This window comes from Hippichthys cyanospilos, chromosome 7 (assembly GCF_059441005.1).
Source record: "Hippichthys cyanospilos isolate Australia breed blue-spotted pipefish chromosome 7, RoL_Hcya_1.0, whole genome shotgun sequence".
NCBI lineage: Eukaryota > Metazoa > Chordata > Actinopteri > Syngnathiformes > Syngnathidae > Hippichthys > Hippichthys cyanospilos.
In genome coordinates this window covers 4,959,216-4,977,791 of record NC_142375.1, presented here as the reverse complement: position 1 = coordinate 4,977,791, position 18,576 = coordinate 4,959,216, and the positions used below count along the sequence as shown (strand labels likewise).

Below are 18,576 nucleotides of genomic sequence, written 5' to 3'. Positions count from 1 at the left end.
TCTTTCCTAGGGGGGCATGGCAAAATATAATTGAGAAGCACTGGTTTATAGTCAGACTGGAGTAGAAGCTGAGTTGATCTTAAGCTTTCCTCTCCTTCATAAAAATAACAAGACCTGATGGCGGGATCTTGTAACATACAAACCAAGTTTAATCTCAATGTATAGTACAGACTATATACAATTACTAATGTCACAACGTGGCATGTAACAGTAAATTTGACATTCCGGAGAAATAAAACGAGTGGAGGCACATATGGCAGTTTTGGTCAGATCTCAACAGGGGGGTGGGGATGGAGTACCATGGACAGTGGCTCCATCCCTCCCTCCTCGGTCTCTTCCGGGCGCGCACGAGGCAGCTGGCTGCGTTACAGCTCCTCCCTCCAACGTGTGGCTTTTCTCACCAAAGATCCTTGGACGTGAACAGTTTCGCTGAGGATCTGAAATAAGCAGGCGGACAACCCGAAGGACTCCAGCGGTTCACCCTCCCCCCCCCCAGTCTCGGTCAGCGATGGAGACTTGGACCGTCTTCCGGACGGGCTTGCACTTGGCTCTGGCTGTGTGGCTCATGTGTTTGTCTCACACCTTCCAAAATACGCAGGCGGCGATAAGTTGCAGATCTCGGCGGTCATTAGTTCAACTTCCCGCCGGGGAAGTGAGCGCCATTAACAACATCCACGCAGAGTTTAGGGAATTCGAGATGAGTCGACAAAACGCTGCAAGTGACCACGACAATGATGAGACTTCTGACTTCAAGACGACCCGAGGGTCCCCAACAGAAAATCACCGCGGCGGATTGAAGGCAAATCCCAATTTTGGTGATCACTCTGCGCAACTGAGAGCAAAGAGAAACAGCCCCGAGTTTGCAGAGTTGGCAAAGAGTGGACTGGCAGGCCGAGCTGATCCGAATTCCGGTACCTCGCTGGACGGGCTCAGGTCTTCTGGACTGAGTAGATCGGAGTTGAGAAAGAACAGGGACGACGGGAGAGGAACTAAGCAGCAAGATGAGCCCAAGCTGACCAGCAGCACTTTTGCGCTGACTGGGGACTCAGCGCATAACCACGCTGTCGTCTACTGGGCAGGACAAAACAGCAGCGTAAGTCAGACTCAAACTGATTGCATTTCAACTCAACAGCCGCTCGAATGCGCAATTCAAATCAACGGCAATTTTTGAACAGTTGCCGGTTCGAAAGAGGCGCAAGTGCGCACGACAACAGATCATTACGCCACTGTGAATTCAATTTGAGCAGGACCCCAGACAGTCGCGCGGAAAGGCTGCGCTGCAGTATTCGCGTGCTTTTTTTTCCAATATCATCATTAATTTCAGCGTGGCTCCAAGGTCACGCAATGCAAGTTTTAAGATTTAGTTCCTCGTGATTTATAGCTGCAGAGGGAGAAATAGCCATGATCTATTTGCGATATGCTAATGTATGATTCATTACCCCAGTCGAAATGAGTTTTTTCATCCAAATTAATTGATTTGGAGGAGGAACTCATAAATTATTGCTCAATCTGCCACGAACCCTTTCATCTGTTAGAGAAAGATTTTCTCATTCGATATTTCAGCTAGAATGATTTTGCTCCTCTCATTAGTGGTGTAGTAATTGCTCAAATGAGCAGTGGGGAATATTAAAATAATTTCGAGTTTTACTCAACTAGAAAAAAAGAACATCTTGAGGGCAGGGTTTAGCCTGATCTGCAGTATTATTCAGATGATGCCTCAATAAGTCACGTACATGCACCAGAAATTAAATGCCATTGGCTTTATTTTCTTTGATTATTTGTCGCATGAACCGTGGCATTCCTCCTTAGTTTTTGTATGTACTTACATGAATATATGATTATAAGTATTTAATCGAGGCTGACGATGGAAGAGTGAGTAAACATCTTGAGCTTCAAAAACGCCTTACACCGCCTAGATGACAGCAAAAACCCGATTTGAGACAAGCGATCTCTTAAAGAATAGATATTATGTCACAAAAATGAATCAAGCTCCGTTGCAAGAGGCCTTGTCCTCTCAGTGGTTTCACATTTTTAATGCCTTGTTGTGGTTTCTGCTCTTGCTTTATTCCGTTTGAAAAAAAAGAAGTCATTTTCAGACTTGTCTAAGCTGATTATGACATGGTGTCTGAACTTGTATTTTTTTACCCGCAGTCAAGACTTAAGGCGATGTGAGCAGAGCATGTTTGCATGCACATGTATGTGTGTGAGTGAATGTGTGCAGCCCGCTGTGCTGCGCTGTGACTGCCCCTGAGCTCAAGATCTTTTTTATATTGACCACCAGGGCTATCGTTTGCACGTAATTCTTACCTTTTCATGGGAAATGGAGGACAACAGTATTATCATCAAAGGAGCTATGCTACATCATCTCCATCACCACATGCCCTTTTATGTTGATGAATGTGTTTGAAAAACAAGGAGCTTAACCAGGTCATCTCCACATTGTTATTTGTTTTTATAATATAAAATAACAAGAAATTAACGCTTTTCCAGATTTTGATTTGTTTTTTAATATAAATTGTACACATGTGCTGCAATTGGTGCATATTAAAGGTTTATATTAAAGATTTAGACCGCTTTTCATCAAAAAGGAATACATTAAATGATTGTTGATTTCAAAAACTTGCAAATAAATGTGTTCTTAAATACCAACAGTATGTTTTTTAAATATAATCATAGGTCTAGTTTTCACTACATTACATTACATGAGAGGCTGCCATGTTTGTTATAGCTACGGACAATGGTAAATGAATATAAAGTGCACATAAAATATGAACTCACATTAACGGCAAACTAATGGGAGCCCTTAGCTTGTTTCTCTCTTCACATAGATAGGAGGTCAGGAGTCTCAAAAATACTTTTGAGGGTGTTCCTTTTTGCAAGCTCATCCGCTCATCTTAAAAAAAAAACAAAAAAAAAACAACAACAATCAATTCCTGTCAGTTTGTGGGTCCTTTTTGGTTACGAAGTAGCTCTCGAAGTCCTTACTGCGGAGGTCAATATTTCAAGTAAGACTCCTGGTTAAAAACGTTCTTTTTCTTCAAAGTTGTACGCTCGTCTCCTGTCGTTTGATTTGGCCTTTCCTCATTTTACCTCTATATGAGTGAAATTTTAGCATTCAAGTGACCTAACTGAATCCAAAAGAATCTGGCCAGTTTAAAAAAAAAAAAAAAAAGTATAAATAAAATATCTTTCAGACACGGTTAATATCCATTCATTCGCTTATCTTCACAAGGGTCGCAGGCTTGCTGATGCCCACCCATATCAGCCTCCTTCGAGCGCTAGGTGGGGGCCACCTTGAACTGGTTGCCAGCCAATCGCAGGACACACAGAGACGAACAACCATACATGCACACAATCACATCTAAGGACAATTTAGTTCGTCCAATATACCTGCCATGCTTGTTTTTGCAGGGTGGGAGGAAGATAACCCACACGGACTCGTGGAGAACATGCAATTTTCACACAAGAAAGCCCGAGCCAGGCGGATTAGAACATGCAGACAATATAAAACGGAAATAGTTGATTATTTCGGGTGTGTCCCATGTGTTCCGTGGACCGGCAGTTGGGAACCTCTGTGGTAGTCAGAAGCCATGTGACCTATGCAGCTGACTTTCCCGTCCAGCTTAAGCAATGGCGCGATGACTGCTGAGGGGGATATGATTGTTTTTTTTTTTTTTTTTTCATGTTCGCAAATATAAATACCTTTGGGCCATATTTGAATACACACTTTAATTTTGTGCCCATATGCAACACACATGAATGCGCACACTTCCTCTGGTTGACTCTACTTGACGACACACTGGGACACACTTTTGTGATCAAAACCTTCTCTTAAGTTTTTCTAATTGTGGCACAAATTGTATGCTGGACTAGAAACTCAAATCAAAACATGGAGAATACTTGGGTCAAGGTATTCTCAAATTATCAAATGGAACTCAATTCCAACTGATGTTGTTTCTTCTATTGGAATATTGAATTATGGCCCTAAATCCACATTCTATAATTCTATTCTACTGTACAATTCTATATAATACAGTTCTTTTTCACTTTGGAGGTCAGAAATTTTTGCTCAGTTTCATTTTTACCTCTGAGTCATGTACGCTGACCTTAACTGAGGTAAGGCATGCCGTTCTTTAGATGTTGTTTTGGAATTCTTTGCGGCCTCCTGTATTAGTCGTCGTTGTGCTCTTGAGGTCATGTTTGTAGGCCGGCTAATTTTTGAAGGTTCATGTTTTCTCTATTTGTGAATGATGGCTCTAAACATGGTTCATGGGAGTCTTTCAAGGAACGCCTGTAATCGTTTGAAGATTGAGAGATGTCAATTATTTTATTCCTCCTTTGAATTTCTTTAATTTTGTATCCACTTTTTCATATCTTTTGACTGACTTCCCTTGTCTGACATGTTCTAATTAAAAAAAAAAAAAAGGATTACTATATTATCCAGACTATAAGCCGTCCCTGTATATAAACCGCAGCAGCAAAATATGAGCAAAAAAAATTTTTTGTCACGGATAAGCCGGACTGGACACTGGACTATAAGCCGCAAGTAATAGAATGAGATATTTATGCAAAAAGATATTACATGGAAGTTTATAATTATTTTATTATTGAATTTTTTTGTAATTGTCTGCCAACAGTAACATCCTCTCTTTGACAGACTGAACATGGCTGCATGTTTCGTCCCAACATGTTTATAGAAAATGGATGGATGGATATTTTCAACACTAACAGAAAACTGTTAGTTAAATAGCATTTAAAAATCAATACTTCAATAGTATTTTTTTTTATCTCCTTTTGTTTGATAGATTATTTTAGTGAACATAAAACACATTGCACATAATTCATATATACAATCATAAATATATAAAATCATATATACTGTGTAATGTATATAAAATTTACATGTCACAAATTTACCCAAAATTTTATACATTCCCTTGTTCAATTTAGACATTTTTCTTTTTTACCAAAAAAGAAAAAAAAAAGCCTACCCAAAAATAAAAAAAACCCACCAGGAGGCATAGCATAGATTGTCAAAACATGTCAACTTTTAAAATGCCGTTCTGCCTTCCGTCCTAAATGCTTGGGGGAGGTTAAGAGGTACCCTGTGCAGATGACAAACTTAGCCCACGTCAGGCTCATTTACTGCCATTATAAATTGGAAATATTGTCAATTTTGGACATATTGAAAACCCAATGTTTTATCATGTGTTTGCCCTGATTTTTGCATTAATCCTTTCAACGGCAACTTGCAAAAAGGGTGCAATAGAAATTTTTGTGTGGAGACTCCAAAACTATCAGGGGGCATGTGAAGACTCCAAAACTATCAGGGGGCACTTGTGGACAATTTATGACATTTGCAAGCCTTTCTATGACTTCATTAAGTGGCTTAGCCTGATTCCTATTATGCAAAATTCCAGAGATGGGCATCTCTTTCTGCTGTCTTTGAAAGGGTCATAACATTGTCAAATAATCATAATAATAATCATATATATTTACTTTCAACCCCTCAAAAGCATCAGCTCTATTGATACATATACAGTATATATTTATATCTATCTATCTATCTATCTATCTATCTATCTATCTATCTATCTATCTATCTATCTATCTATCTATCTATCTATCTATCTATCTATCTATATCTATCTCCTCTCTCTCTCTCTATATATATATATATATATATATATATATAAAATTTTTGAGGGGGCAAACCCATGTCCCCTTTATGTACAAATATTGTAAAAATGTGTAAACCACACAAGTAACTATGTTGTATATTTATGTATTTATGAAATTTAAATATTAATATTTATTAAATCCTCATTAGAATATTATGTTTTTTGTACTATGGGAGTCCATGCTAAGACAAAGTAAATGTCATAGGTTGCACAATTTCTATTGCACCTTGTTTTAATCCCTTCCGCAGTTGGTCTCGTAAGGCGAATTCACCGTATGGCTGGCAATCCAAACCTATGTTAAATCGCTAATGCATTTAGAACCCCAGGTAAAGACATCAAAATTGTACATTCATGTTAAAAACTGGTACCAATATAGTAGTGCTATATATATATATATATATATATATATATATATAGTGAGTGCTATGTATATAGTATAATGCACACGTATACAATCAGAAAACATCTTAAAAAATATATAGAAAGGATTTATTTACCTTTGAGTGGCAATTGTTAGTTGTCCATTTTCCCTAGTAGCTTCATATTTCTTGATTATCTCCAGCTTCGTTTCCATGTAAATCATCTTCGCACTTCTCTCTTTTACATCAATAGCAATCTTGGGACCCATGGCTAACCCTTTCAACTTTGAACATTTTGAAACAAGAGAGGCTGGCCAATAGCAGACCAGCATCTTCATGAGGAGACGCCAACCAATAGCAGACAAGCATTGTAGTGACATGTTGCATGGAGGCAGTTAGACTGCAACAGAAAATAAGTGCAAGACGCCTGCAGATGGAGACAAAACAACACAAAAATACAGCCAAGCCCCTTGGGTCATGACAGTTGTTTTTGTCGCAAAGCCGGGAAAATACGGTAAAGAGGGGACAAAAAAAACTCGTAAGCATGAAAAAAACGTAAAAAACATGAAAAAAACGTAAGCCGGGGACGCTGTAACACGAGAGTCCACTGTATTTCCAATTTTGAATGGCAGGGAATGAGCCTGACGTGCTAAATTTGACATATATAGGGTGTACCTCTCAAGCTCTCGTTTGCAAGTATTTAGTAGGGACTGCAGCGTGATATATTTAATTGATGTTTTGACAATCTAATAATATTTTAGTGTGTTCCTAGTGTGCCTAGTGTGTTTTTTTTTCTTTTTTTTTTGGTATACTTTTCCTTTGATATCACACATCAAAAACATCAAAAGCCCGATTTGGGTCAAATTTTTTCCCAGGGATTAAAAAAAAAAAAAACAGAACAAATGCTATACTACTCTGGATACTCGGGCTCACACAAGAGTAGGTGCCGTTCTCCTGCTCTGCCCACATTTAAGAAGTACCGTGATAGCAGATAAGAACCAGATTCGTGGCCAGTGACTCCGCTCCCTTGTCCAGGAAATTCTCCGCCTCTACAGACAAGATATAGAGACATTTCAAATACAGTATTATTGTAATGTAACTAATTACTTTGAAATGACAGCAAAAGTTATGATGCATTACAGTTTTGAAGTTACTTGTTGAACACTCTATATAACTTGTGGATTTGCAAGATATTAGCTTGGATTGCTTGATTTTTGTTGTTTTTATTTTCTTTTAAACGCGTTTGAAATGTGCAGATGTTTACAAACATTTGACTGATAACATTCCTCCTCACAGCCGAAATTACATCAGGCAGTTAAAGTAATATTGGTACGCTGTACCTTAATTTTTTTTTTTCCCTAAGTGCAAATATCAATGTGCAAGACTGGCATTGCTTGTAATGTTCACAGTGAATATCTTTCTGACACGTCAAAGAAACATTTCCAAATATCGCCTTGGCTGTGATGTGATTTAGGATGTAGGGTTTTAAGCAGGCAGCTTGCTCCCATGCACTTTTTATCGACTCATCACACCCTTCCACCTAAATTACTGATGCAAATACATTATAGAGTGGCTTCTTTCCTCTCCCGGTGTCTTGGTGGCCGTCTGCTAGGAAAGAAGAGAGGAGGAAAAAATAGAATGTAATGAATAATGCAGTCTTCCAGCGGACCTTATCTCTCGCATTGCTCAATCTCTCCTCCCTATTCGCTCTCTAATTAGTTTACAAATTTGTTTGACTCGTTCCTTTTTTTCTGTGACCAGAAAGCAAGGACGAAGACTCTATTTACTCTCGCGCAGGCCTGATAATATCAGCTTCTTTGCCTTTCAATTCAGTTATTTCCATCAACCTTAAAACAACCAAGTCAGCATAATATGATATCGCATGATATACTTCCTATAAATCCAGGTGAATTATTACACTTAAAGTATCACATCATATTAGAAATCTTCTTTGTACTTAGCTCATCCTTGCCGCTCCCTTAAAATGACCATTGAAAAAGCCATCTAATCAGGACAAAATGCACCTGCTTCGACAGAGCACAAGATATTAAACTCCATAAAGCCACTCCAATCTTTGCAGCTATGTGCATTTGCCCAGAAGAATTCCAGTGTCCAAGACAGGTTCTCTCCCAGCTTAATGTCCTCATTATATTTCTTGTCTGTTAGTGATGATTCATAGGGTCGTGCCTAATTGTGAGATGGCTCACATCATTCGAGTCTATTATGTCGGTTGAGTTCAACGTTCCCTTTTTGTTTCTTTGTTTTTCAACGGTTTTTATGTCGTTTAAAACATTAACGCTGCCAGAAAAACCCAAGCAACATCTCGTGATCGTTTTCTTATAGTGAAAAGTTTAGAACTAGTGTATTGCCGCCGTGAAATATTGAACTCTGAGATTTCTGAAACTCTCTGTGCATGGTGACCTTATCCCCCGATTTTTTTTTTTTTTTTTTTTTCAGAGCCAAGTGCAATACCTTGTAACGTTGATGTCCCTTGCCATTTCAAAAACACGGGCAATCGAGGGAGAGCAGCCAGGCGATGAGCACATAATAATGTCAGACCACAGTGAAGCAATTCTACATGCTGTACATGCTGTGTTTTTTTTCCTTGTCTCAATGCAACCCGGCCTTCCCCTCTTGTCATTTGACAACAATATCTGAACAACCCCTTCATGCATTTATATTGACACGGTCACACATTTACCCAGGGACAAAATTGCCTTCGTATATTCAGGAAAATTGTGATGTGTATGCCTGCTCACAATATTTGGAAGACATCATAGAGACTGTAATTTAAACTCATGTTTATTATTTAAACTTTGAATTTGTTGAATAGGTTAGATCAAAGTAAAATAATGCGGGTTGGAAATAATGCGTACATGTTGGTTCGTTGGTTATGGTAAACATCGGTGGGATGTGGCCTTCACGAGCACGCCTCGACTTGTTGCACTATACATGTATGCAAAATGTACACATTCACAAGTGATTTGCAGAAGAACAACATATTCAAGTACCTATATTTCCATTCATGCAGTTAAAATCTTTGATATTAAGCAACATAGTGTAGTTGTGGTTTGCCTCACAATACAATGTGTGTGTGTATACATATATATATATATATATATATATATATATATATATATATATATATATATATATATATATATAAATATATACATATATATATATATGTATATATATATATATATATATATATATATATATATATATATATATATATATATATATATATATATATATATATATATTCTACTGGCATCCCAGGACATTTCCTGCTTGACTGAAATGGAGATGATGGGCAGGCTCTTTTCCCGTGTATCGTGCCGTATCTCATAGCACTTATGGTCGACCCCTACTAGTTACTGCCCACTAAAGGTGTCTAAGTCATTTTACTCTTTATTTAGTGTTATCCCTTCAAATGAGCTCAGCATTATTGAGCAGTACACTACTCTATTAGCGGGGGGGAAAACATACTGGGTGGAAGTTTTGTTTATGATCATAGCACCTGCGATTGTATCACAGAAAATGTGCTAACTACAAAATCTGACTTCCAAGCATTTCTGTTGAATGTTTGTAAGTTCAATGGCAGTATGTAGAGGAGCGTCTATAACTTTTCTAATGCCATGTGGCACATTTTTATACTACCGTATTTTCCGCACTATAAGGCGCACCTAAAAGTCTTCAAATTTTTTTAAAAGCTGACGGTCCGACTTGTAATCCAGTGTGCCTTAAATATCGATCATATCATGTGCTGACTGCATAAACTGCTGACTTCTCTGTTGATTGACCCAGTTCAGGGTCCCCCGCCTACTGATCGAAGTCATCTGGGATAAGCACCAGCAAGCCTGTGATCCCTGTGAGGATAAACGGCTCTAGAAAATTGATTATTTTTTCTTGGTTTTATTGGGAATTGAATGGGCAATGTTCACAATGCATTTCTGTGAATGGAAATGAAAGCTACAGTATAACATGGCAGGTTTCTTGACAAATTTGAAACATTTTCAGGGGCTTGGTGTGACTTATATGTGTATCGAGTGTGTAAGCGAGAGAAAGTGTTGGCGTATTTGATGGCATACAGTATGTTGAGCAGGTTTAATGAACATTAATGAACTTCACAGTCAATAAAGCCATCCATAGTGTACCCACGCGTCGGTTTGCTTTGCTACCAGACTCCTACTCCCTTCCTGGCGTATGGGTGCATGAAAAAACTGCAACTCCAGCACTGAAGACACCGCTCTCGAGAAGTAGGAATTGTTAACAACAGAACTTGAGTTTGACTCATTTATTTATATCTTTAACACAAGGCTTAAATGCATAAAGATTATTTCACACTGGGAGATGTTTTTGCACATGCAGGTTTCGTTGTAAATGAGTTTTGCTGTATGTAGAAAATGAGTTTCTATATTCATCCAACAACTTGTAACTGCGGCTAACATCCTTGCTAATGTTAGTTCTTATCTTTAGCATAGTATATAGTGCTTCCTTGTATGCGTTCAGCTCTTAAGCATTTTCATTTGTGCCAGATATAGATTAGGTATATGTTATCTTTGGTATATGTTAGCATATGCAAAGGATTTCCATTGATAAGTACTCGCTTGCATCTAATTAATGTTTTCTATTGAAACGAATGGCATTTGTAATTCAGTTATATGCTTGATTTAATTCATCTGATGTGTCTACATTTTTGTACAAGCTGAGGGCTCCCATTAATTTGTCGTAATGGTGACCTTCTATTTAGTGGACTCTAGCCTCGCCTTTTGAAGCCCCACCCCAACAATAAAAATCTCTAGCGTTAACCAGTCCGGAGTGATAAAAAGGTTGGGGACCTCTGTTCTAAAAGCAAGTCTTGAGCTTCAAAAAGAAGTATGACCAAAAATGGTCCTCACAATTGCAAAAGGTTCCCACAAAGACAGAAAAACACAATATTTGGTCCCCACAATCTAGTAAAAACCTAAGGCACACACACACACACACACACACACCTGCACGCATACTCTCTCACACACACACACACACAACCTGAAAGAGGAATTAATGATGTCTTGGCCTCAGGGACTGTAACGCTGGCTTCGGCCATGCACACACAGTTGAGACAACTACTGTAATTAGTTTTCTTGGGGGTGGAAAAAACAGTGGCAGTCCTCCACTATCCACACTGTCAATACTTGAATGCCTGTCTTTAAGGCATCTTAAAAATAGATGTCGACAAATGGATATTGTTTTACTGCCTCCTACTTATGCTTGGAGATTGGTTGGTTTCATCCACCCTGTATGATCGCCACATTCATATCTTCAAAGGCACAGTTGCTTAAATGCTGCTCTCAGCGTTCATAAATGCACTTGAACGCAATGAGCGCAGTGGATATCAAACCAATTCCGGCACTTCCAAAAAATGTGCTTTACAGCTCCTTGTAGCGTCATACAGTATTTTGAAGTACGAGCAAGCACCGATATTCGCTCAGTTGGGTGTGAAAATATGGTCTTGAGGGATCCACGAAGTGCAGTCATTCACAATATCACATCTCAATGCGTGTTTGAGTGAATGGTGCCATGCCTGGAGAAGGATGCCATTGACGGAGACTAATGTTGACACATCGCACCCCAGGACCTGCAGTCAATTAACACATTGTCTAATTAAAGTGATCTAGTGGTATATTTATAAGAGATTGAAAGTGGCGGTAAAACAGGCACATGCCGCATTAACTTTACAATCGGGTCTCCTTTATTAGATGGATGGATGAATGTTAATAACGTAACATCTGCCATTACCAAAAACATCACGTAAGCATCTTTCAAGACAGTAAAAAAAGACGGTCAGTCATGGTTTTAATCTTACATTTATTAATGCACTCCACAATCTGAAAAGTATTACATCAGATTTCAAACTTAAATGTGAATCCTCCACATCTTTTTTTCAGCTAGAGAATTGTCTTTGAAAAGAGTAGTCTGTCTATTTCGTCGTCCTTACTTTCAGGTCTGTTGTGCTGAATGAGAACCACAACATAGCTAAACTGGAGCAATCATTCTGATTTATTTACCTTGCTTCTGCTTTTTAAATAGTAATGAGCCAGAAAAATGTGTTTAAACTGCCTGCCAAACCGTAACATTTTCCTATGCAGTTGTGTGTAAATTGACCAAAAATTTCACTATTGTTTAACCCGCCTGTTCTCTTATTTGTGTTTTCATGGGATAGTTAAAACCCTTCTCAAGTAGAGAGTTCAAAGCTCCCTATTAATACCGCTGAGAAAAGTAATACAGTGAACCATTAAGAGGGAAGGCGAAAGCCACTAACGATCCCTTTGGTGAGCCAATGAATTGAGGTGACACTTAACTCTGTAACCTGGCAAACTTGGCATTTAATTTCCATTGGGGCCCCATTAGAAAATAATTTAGGGCCATACTTTGTGACAACGGAGACCAAACAAGTACATGATGCGCTGCAATGCACAATTTATTGCTATTCTGTGTCACTTGAGAGTGTTTGTGCTGTCTTATACTTTCCATGTTGTTTATTCCATCTGGGGTTGTGGGTAGCAGCAGTCTTTACAAACTCACACTGGGTGTGAGGAAGTCTACGCTCTGAACAGATTGGCAATCAATTGGCGGAAGTTATGTAATCAAACCTAATTGTTGGAAAGAAGAAAATTAAATTAACCTTGCAGCTTTCAGGCTTTACAAACAGCTCGGGAAAGGGCACGCATGTTAAAACACAATTAGAGGGTATTTGGCACTACCTTCGCATAATATGGGACACACCGAACAAAAATGTTTCCGTGCTAATTATCAGACATAAAGTCGGCCCCCGGTTTACGAACACCCTCTTTTACGAACATTTCGACTTACGAGCGTGGACCGCGGAGTTTTTGTCCCCCACTTACGCACAAACCTTCCGTCTTACGAACAATATGACATGCCAGCCATTGTGTTCGTACATTAATTTTCGCTTTGCTACATCAACTAATTTAGAAGTTGACGCTCAACGCTATTGCTCTTACAATGTCACAGTCACTGTCTCAGTCACGGTGTCAGTCACGGAGTCAGTCACGGAGATGCTATTGGCCGGCGTCACGTCAATCACAGAAATGCCGATATGCTATTGGCGGAACGCCTTTATCTAGCTTGATGGCGCAGCTGGTCGGGACGGAAGGAAGGAGAGAAAATGAGTGAAAAACGGAAGGAAGGAATGTTGTGAAGACTTTGCAAACTTTATCTGTTAGACATGGCTTCTAAAATTGCAAATGGCGGTAAAGGAAGAAGTAAGAGGATGATGACAATAGAAACCAAGCAGGAGATAATAAAAAAATACAAAGGAGGCACACGAATAGTTAACCTTGCTCGTGAGTATGGACGTAACCGCTCGGCAATCTTCTAAGGGCAAGACTTTCCTTGCAATGCCTACAACTCTCCTGTTACTCTGCACTTGAAAACACAAAACAGTAATCTAAGTTTACCACAAAGGCAAAGTCAACTAATGGCTTTAATCTTATGATATAATACGCCATCAGGTTAATTAACCTACATCTTAGTTAATACAGGTGGGACGAGAATGTGTTAGCAACCATGTCTGCTTGATGTCATTAACATGCATTATCATGCTTTACATGAAGCATTATCATGCTCTACAATGTAAAGATTGATAATGTTTCATGTAAAGTTGACATGATTCTCAAATGCTGGATGTTCTCATTTATAAATGCCTGCCCTACAACTATAGAAGACTGTTTCATTAACATTTGTCTAAATTTGTCTAAATTTCATCTGTCACATACACTACAAGTAAAACAAAGTATTGCTGAGGTTGAATTGGCTAAAACAATGTCTTTAAATCGGGAATTAAAAAAAAAAAAAAAACTTCTATTTTACATTTCATGGCCATGAGAGAAAGCATGAAAATTGGTTCTGCCGCCCATTAGATTAAAGAGTGATCTCCTCTTAACACTTAGTTCTAAAGATTACTTTTAACGTTTGGTCGTCGAGATAATGTACAGTTTGCATTTTGGCTTATGAAACCAGGACTAACAAAGTGAGCAACTACAAATACATCTTTAGCAAAGTCAGCTGTGTTATAGCAGTGAATGACAAGTGAATGAAACCAGCCTATTTATTCACTCAACTGAACATATTTCTCCACATTCAGGTGACACTAAAGTGACCACTGCCACATTGGCAGTAGAGTTTGAACTGTAAAGATGCAGCAATATAGCAGATAGACATGCAAGGCAGTTGATTTATGTTTCAATAAGCAAAAAAGGCGGTCTGACAGACATCTGACATAATGTCTATCCCGACGATTACAATGACGCATTCCTGTCATTTTTCGGTCCGTCGATGATAGACTGACGGACAGCCCATCAGTGCTGATGAAATGCCAACCTCTGCTACAGCTAGAAATACGCAAGTTCATTTTGCTACACAACAGTATACTGTATTACTAGCATGTCTCGTCATCAGTGTTGCTTGTCATTGCTTGTCAAGGGTATGTACTGTATGAATAGTCATCTACTGTAGGAATTACCACACACCTTTTTATTTTAAGAAATTAACCAATTAACCATTAATCTCAGATGGGCAGTTCATTTGTACTGACGTCCGATATCAACGGACCGACCTTTTGCTGATGGACTGCTGAATGACGAAAATCATTTTAAAACGACAAAGACCAGCAGAACAATAGATTTGATCCGTCATTTTAATCTGTCCTAATCATCAAAACGTGTCACCTGTAACTGTTAGTAATTGTTTGTCACCTCACCCTTTTAAATCTTCCAAATTTCCTCGGAATCTTTAAATTTCCATGTAGTTTGGAGAATGGAAGATTAACCACTAGTGATGTTACGCTCGAAGCAGCCGAGCGCTCGCGGCAAAAGTATCGCAATATGTTGTCCCGTGTTGTGAACTTTGGAAGATCACATGACTGCGGGAAGGAGGAGTTGTTACGTCCCACACGTGTGACCTGTGACCGTTCACGTGTCAATGCCAGGTTAGGTTATGGTGGTGCTACGATCAGTCAATTGGATTCAGTCAGTCTCAAAGTGTTTATAAAGATCCTTTAATATGCTGTGTGTTTTGAGAGGAGATTATTTGCACGCATAATTGAGAAAGAGGGAGAGTGATGTGAAGATTACATTACACATTAATTTGCAATTACACTTTCCATTAACTTGCAATAACACGCAGTTAACTGTTTCTTCACATGCTATACATTGATATACACACATATATATGTACAAACATACATGTGTAAATATATACATGTGAGCTATCTAAAGTGTATTTGCATATGCCTGCAACTTCAGTGCCATGCAAAAAGGGTCATCAGGCCTTCAGTAAAAAGTGGAAGGAAATTCTGCAGAAACTATTTTTGAATAAAAAATTACGTGAAACACCCAAATACTTGTCCCAGTGTCACAAGCATTTTATATAACTACCATTAAAGTAACCCTTGCACAAGCATTTTACTGTTTCCTTTTGTAAGAATGACACAATAGTGTTTTATTTTTTCATGATGATTTCATTTTCCTGAATGTCAAATGTAAATACAATATATTTTATCCAGCAGATGCCGCCACACTGAATCGTGTCAAATGTTTTGAACCACCGACCCATTGTGACACAATTGTCTGATATTGATACATAGTAACAGGAAGCAGTGTCAACTTTAAACATGGATTTGTGTGAACTGCTTTGAATTAGTGAATCGTGTCAACAACCATCGCTTCATACTGATTCAGTGGTTCAAAAGCTTAGTATTTTTCATCACTACTAAACACAATCCAAATAGGCATTAAGCATACATGATTGCGCCCAGAAATGACTGGCTGAGTACTATTGCATCAGAATGTGGCTGCAACTATTAAGAAAAAAGTGTCCTGAATGTTTTGCACTGACTAACAATTTCTCTACATTGTTTGTAACCAAGACCAGAATTCAGGTTTTGGGCTGCATTTCAGACTCAGAGTTTCAAGAACCGAACTGCATACTGCACACAATCTTGTTCAGAGCATTCATTGTACAGACCTAAAGTAAAAGCAATGTTTGGAATTAAGTTTTAAGAGATTTTAGTGTTATTTAACTTTGTATATATGATTTAAAGGAATCAATTCACTTGCACAAAGAATTCTGGGATGCCTTTCTATTGAAGTAACTGATAAGCACAGTGACAGACTCAATCTGAATGGCCCTGAGACAGGAAATGGAAGATAAACGTTTTTTAACTCCCACAACACCCAAAAAAGGTAAATTAAATTAAGTGAATTAAGATCAGCAAAACATTTTAAACTTCCATTTTACTTGTAGTGTAGGTGACAGATGGCATATGGTAAAATGTGAATTATGTTTCGTGTAACTGTCATAGAAAATGATTCATCAAGCAGCTTCCTAGTGAACGTGGTTGCTAATCGCAGTCTTGTGCTGAGGGACCACACACTAACCATTGTGGTGATTACCAGACGCTTTATTTTTAAGCTCTCCTTAATTCAGCTGATTGAAGTGGTTACTGTAAAGTTTTGCTTTTGACGTGTGTTTACAGTAGAGTACTGTTTAATACAGTTTTTTTTTTTTTTCCAGTGGTTTAATTATTTTTGTTTTTCTGCAGGAAGGCGGAAGTTTAATTTTTTTGAAGCAGGAGCATTGGTGACGAGAGTGACTGACGGAACGACGGTTGGCTGACATAGCAACGGACTGTCGATTACAATTTTTGGCTTGAAATAATGGGGGACTGACATTAATGGAAGTTGGGGCAGGGCAACTAGCAAAAAGTAAAATGCCCATAATCATATCCATCAATCCATCCATCCAAGGCCGAAACACCATCAAAACCACTGAGCTAAATTTACAACGTTGTGAAAATAATCTATGATTTTATTTCATTTTTTTTGTCTTTAATAGCATGTGACTTGGCAGTAGAGTCTTCAGTCATTTGTGGGTCATCATAATTAAAAAATATTGAAATATATTTTTTTGTCCAATAAACTTTTGCTTTTGTAAGTTGTGTCCCAGTGTAACATAATCCAAAGCCTTCAGACTCAGATGTGATACATTTAAAGCAACACAATAGATATTAATAATAATCGTTATAATAATAAAAATGATCATTATTATCATTATTATCCATCCATACATTCATTTTCTCACATTCGCGTATCCTCACTAGGGTCACTGGCTTGCTGGTGTCTATCCCAGCTGTCTTCGGGCTGTAGGCAGGGTACACCCTGAACAGGACAAACAGTGACGAACAAGCATTCACACACCCAATCACACCTAAGGACACTTTAGAGCACAGGTGTCAAACTCGTGGCCCGGGGGCCAGATCCAGCCCACCACATCGTTTTATGTGGCCCGCGAAATGCTAACAATGACTTCAAGATTCTTGCTAAAGTACTAAACTTGCAAGTTGTCTTCAACTTTTAAAAGTTATGCGGGGGGGAAAACAACCATTTTTCTGTTCCCAATCTCTCTTGAACAGTTTTTACTGACCTCTGATTTCAAAACTAGCTATGTGCGCGACAAACTCGAAAATTCATTTGACTTTACAATTATTCCGGCCCTCTGACAGAAACTATAACGACAATGTGGCCCACTATAAAAATGAGTTTGACATACTTGCTTTAGAGTGTCCTGTCCTGCATGTTTTTGGAGTGTGGCAGCAGGCGGAGAGAATATATACACACACACATATATATATATATATATATATATATATATATATATATATATATATATATATATATATATATATATATATATATATATATAATAAAGTTAGATTCCAAACTGGTATTGCTGCTGACCAAGATTCTTTCTACTTGTGCTGTTGTTAATGCTAAAGCAAGCATTATTATTGTCCTTATTCAGCAAAAGTCTCCCAGACTTGTTCCATGCCAACATGAACAATAACTACTAAAAGGTTTCAGATTAATGACAATGCAGGTACTTGTGCTGATGAAAATTTCTACAGTATCAAGTGAGTAATTGTCCTTGACAAACAAAAAGGTAGTTACTGTTTTATATACTCAACCGTAGCGTTGGATTTGCTGACAAATGTATTCACTATGCATGTGCTGAATACATGTTGTGAACATTGTTTCTTCAATTTAAAACATTCGCTGGTGCCTTACTTGGGTCAGGGGAGTACCATGAAGCCACAAGTATATTTGTCTTCATGCTGTCTGAGTAAATATGTCTGTGACATGCTTTCAGCATTGCATTACAGTAGTTACACACTATATAGGTACATACTATGCACTCAGCAGTTAATACGATAGTTACTCTAGAATTTTTTTTTGTTTTTCCTGAGGTGAAAAGTGCATCATGTCAGGGAACATGTATTTATTGAAGCATTTATTACACAAAAGCAGCGCAATTTTTGATGTGAAATGACTCATCCAATAAATACACCCATATGGATAATCTATCAATGAGTTTAATGTTTTTATATTCTCATCCAAAAAGAAAAAAAAAATGTTGACAAGAGACATTTTTACTTGGAAATTACGACTCAATCACATTCAAAATACTTG

At 38.2% G+C, this 18,576-nt stretch overlaps 1 protein-coding gene across 1 annotated transcript in view; it reads left to right on the top strand.

The window, feature by feature from the left end:
- The first annotated feature begins 468 nt into the window (after positions 1-468).
- Positions 469-18,576, top strand: part of sorcs3a (sortilin related VPS10 domain containing receptor 3a) — a 182,053-nt gene continuing 163,945 nt past the window's right edge. Inside the window, exon 1 of the mRNA XM_088419860.1 lies at positions 469-1,093. Within this exon, the coding sequence (XP_088275986.1) occupies positions 509-1,093 (585 nt within the window). The 5' untranslated portion in view covers positions 469-508. The remainder of the gene's footprint in view (positions 1,094-18,576) is intronic.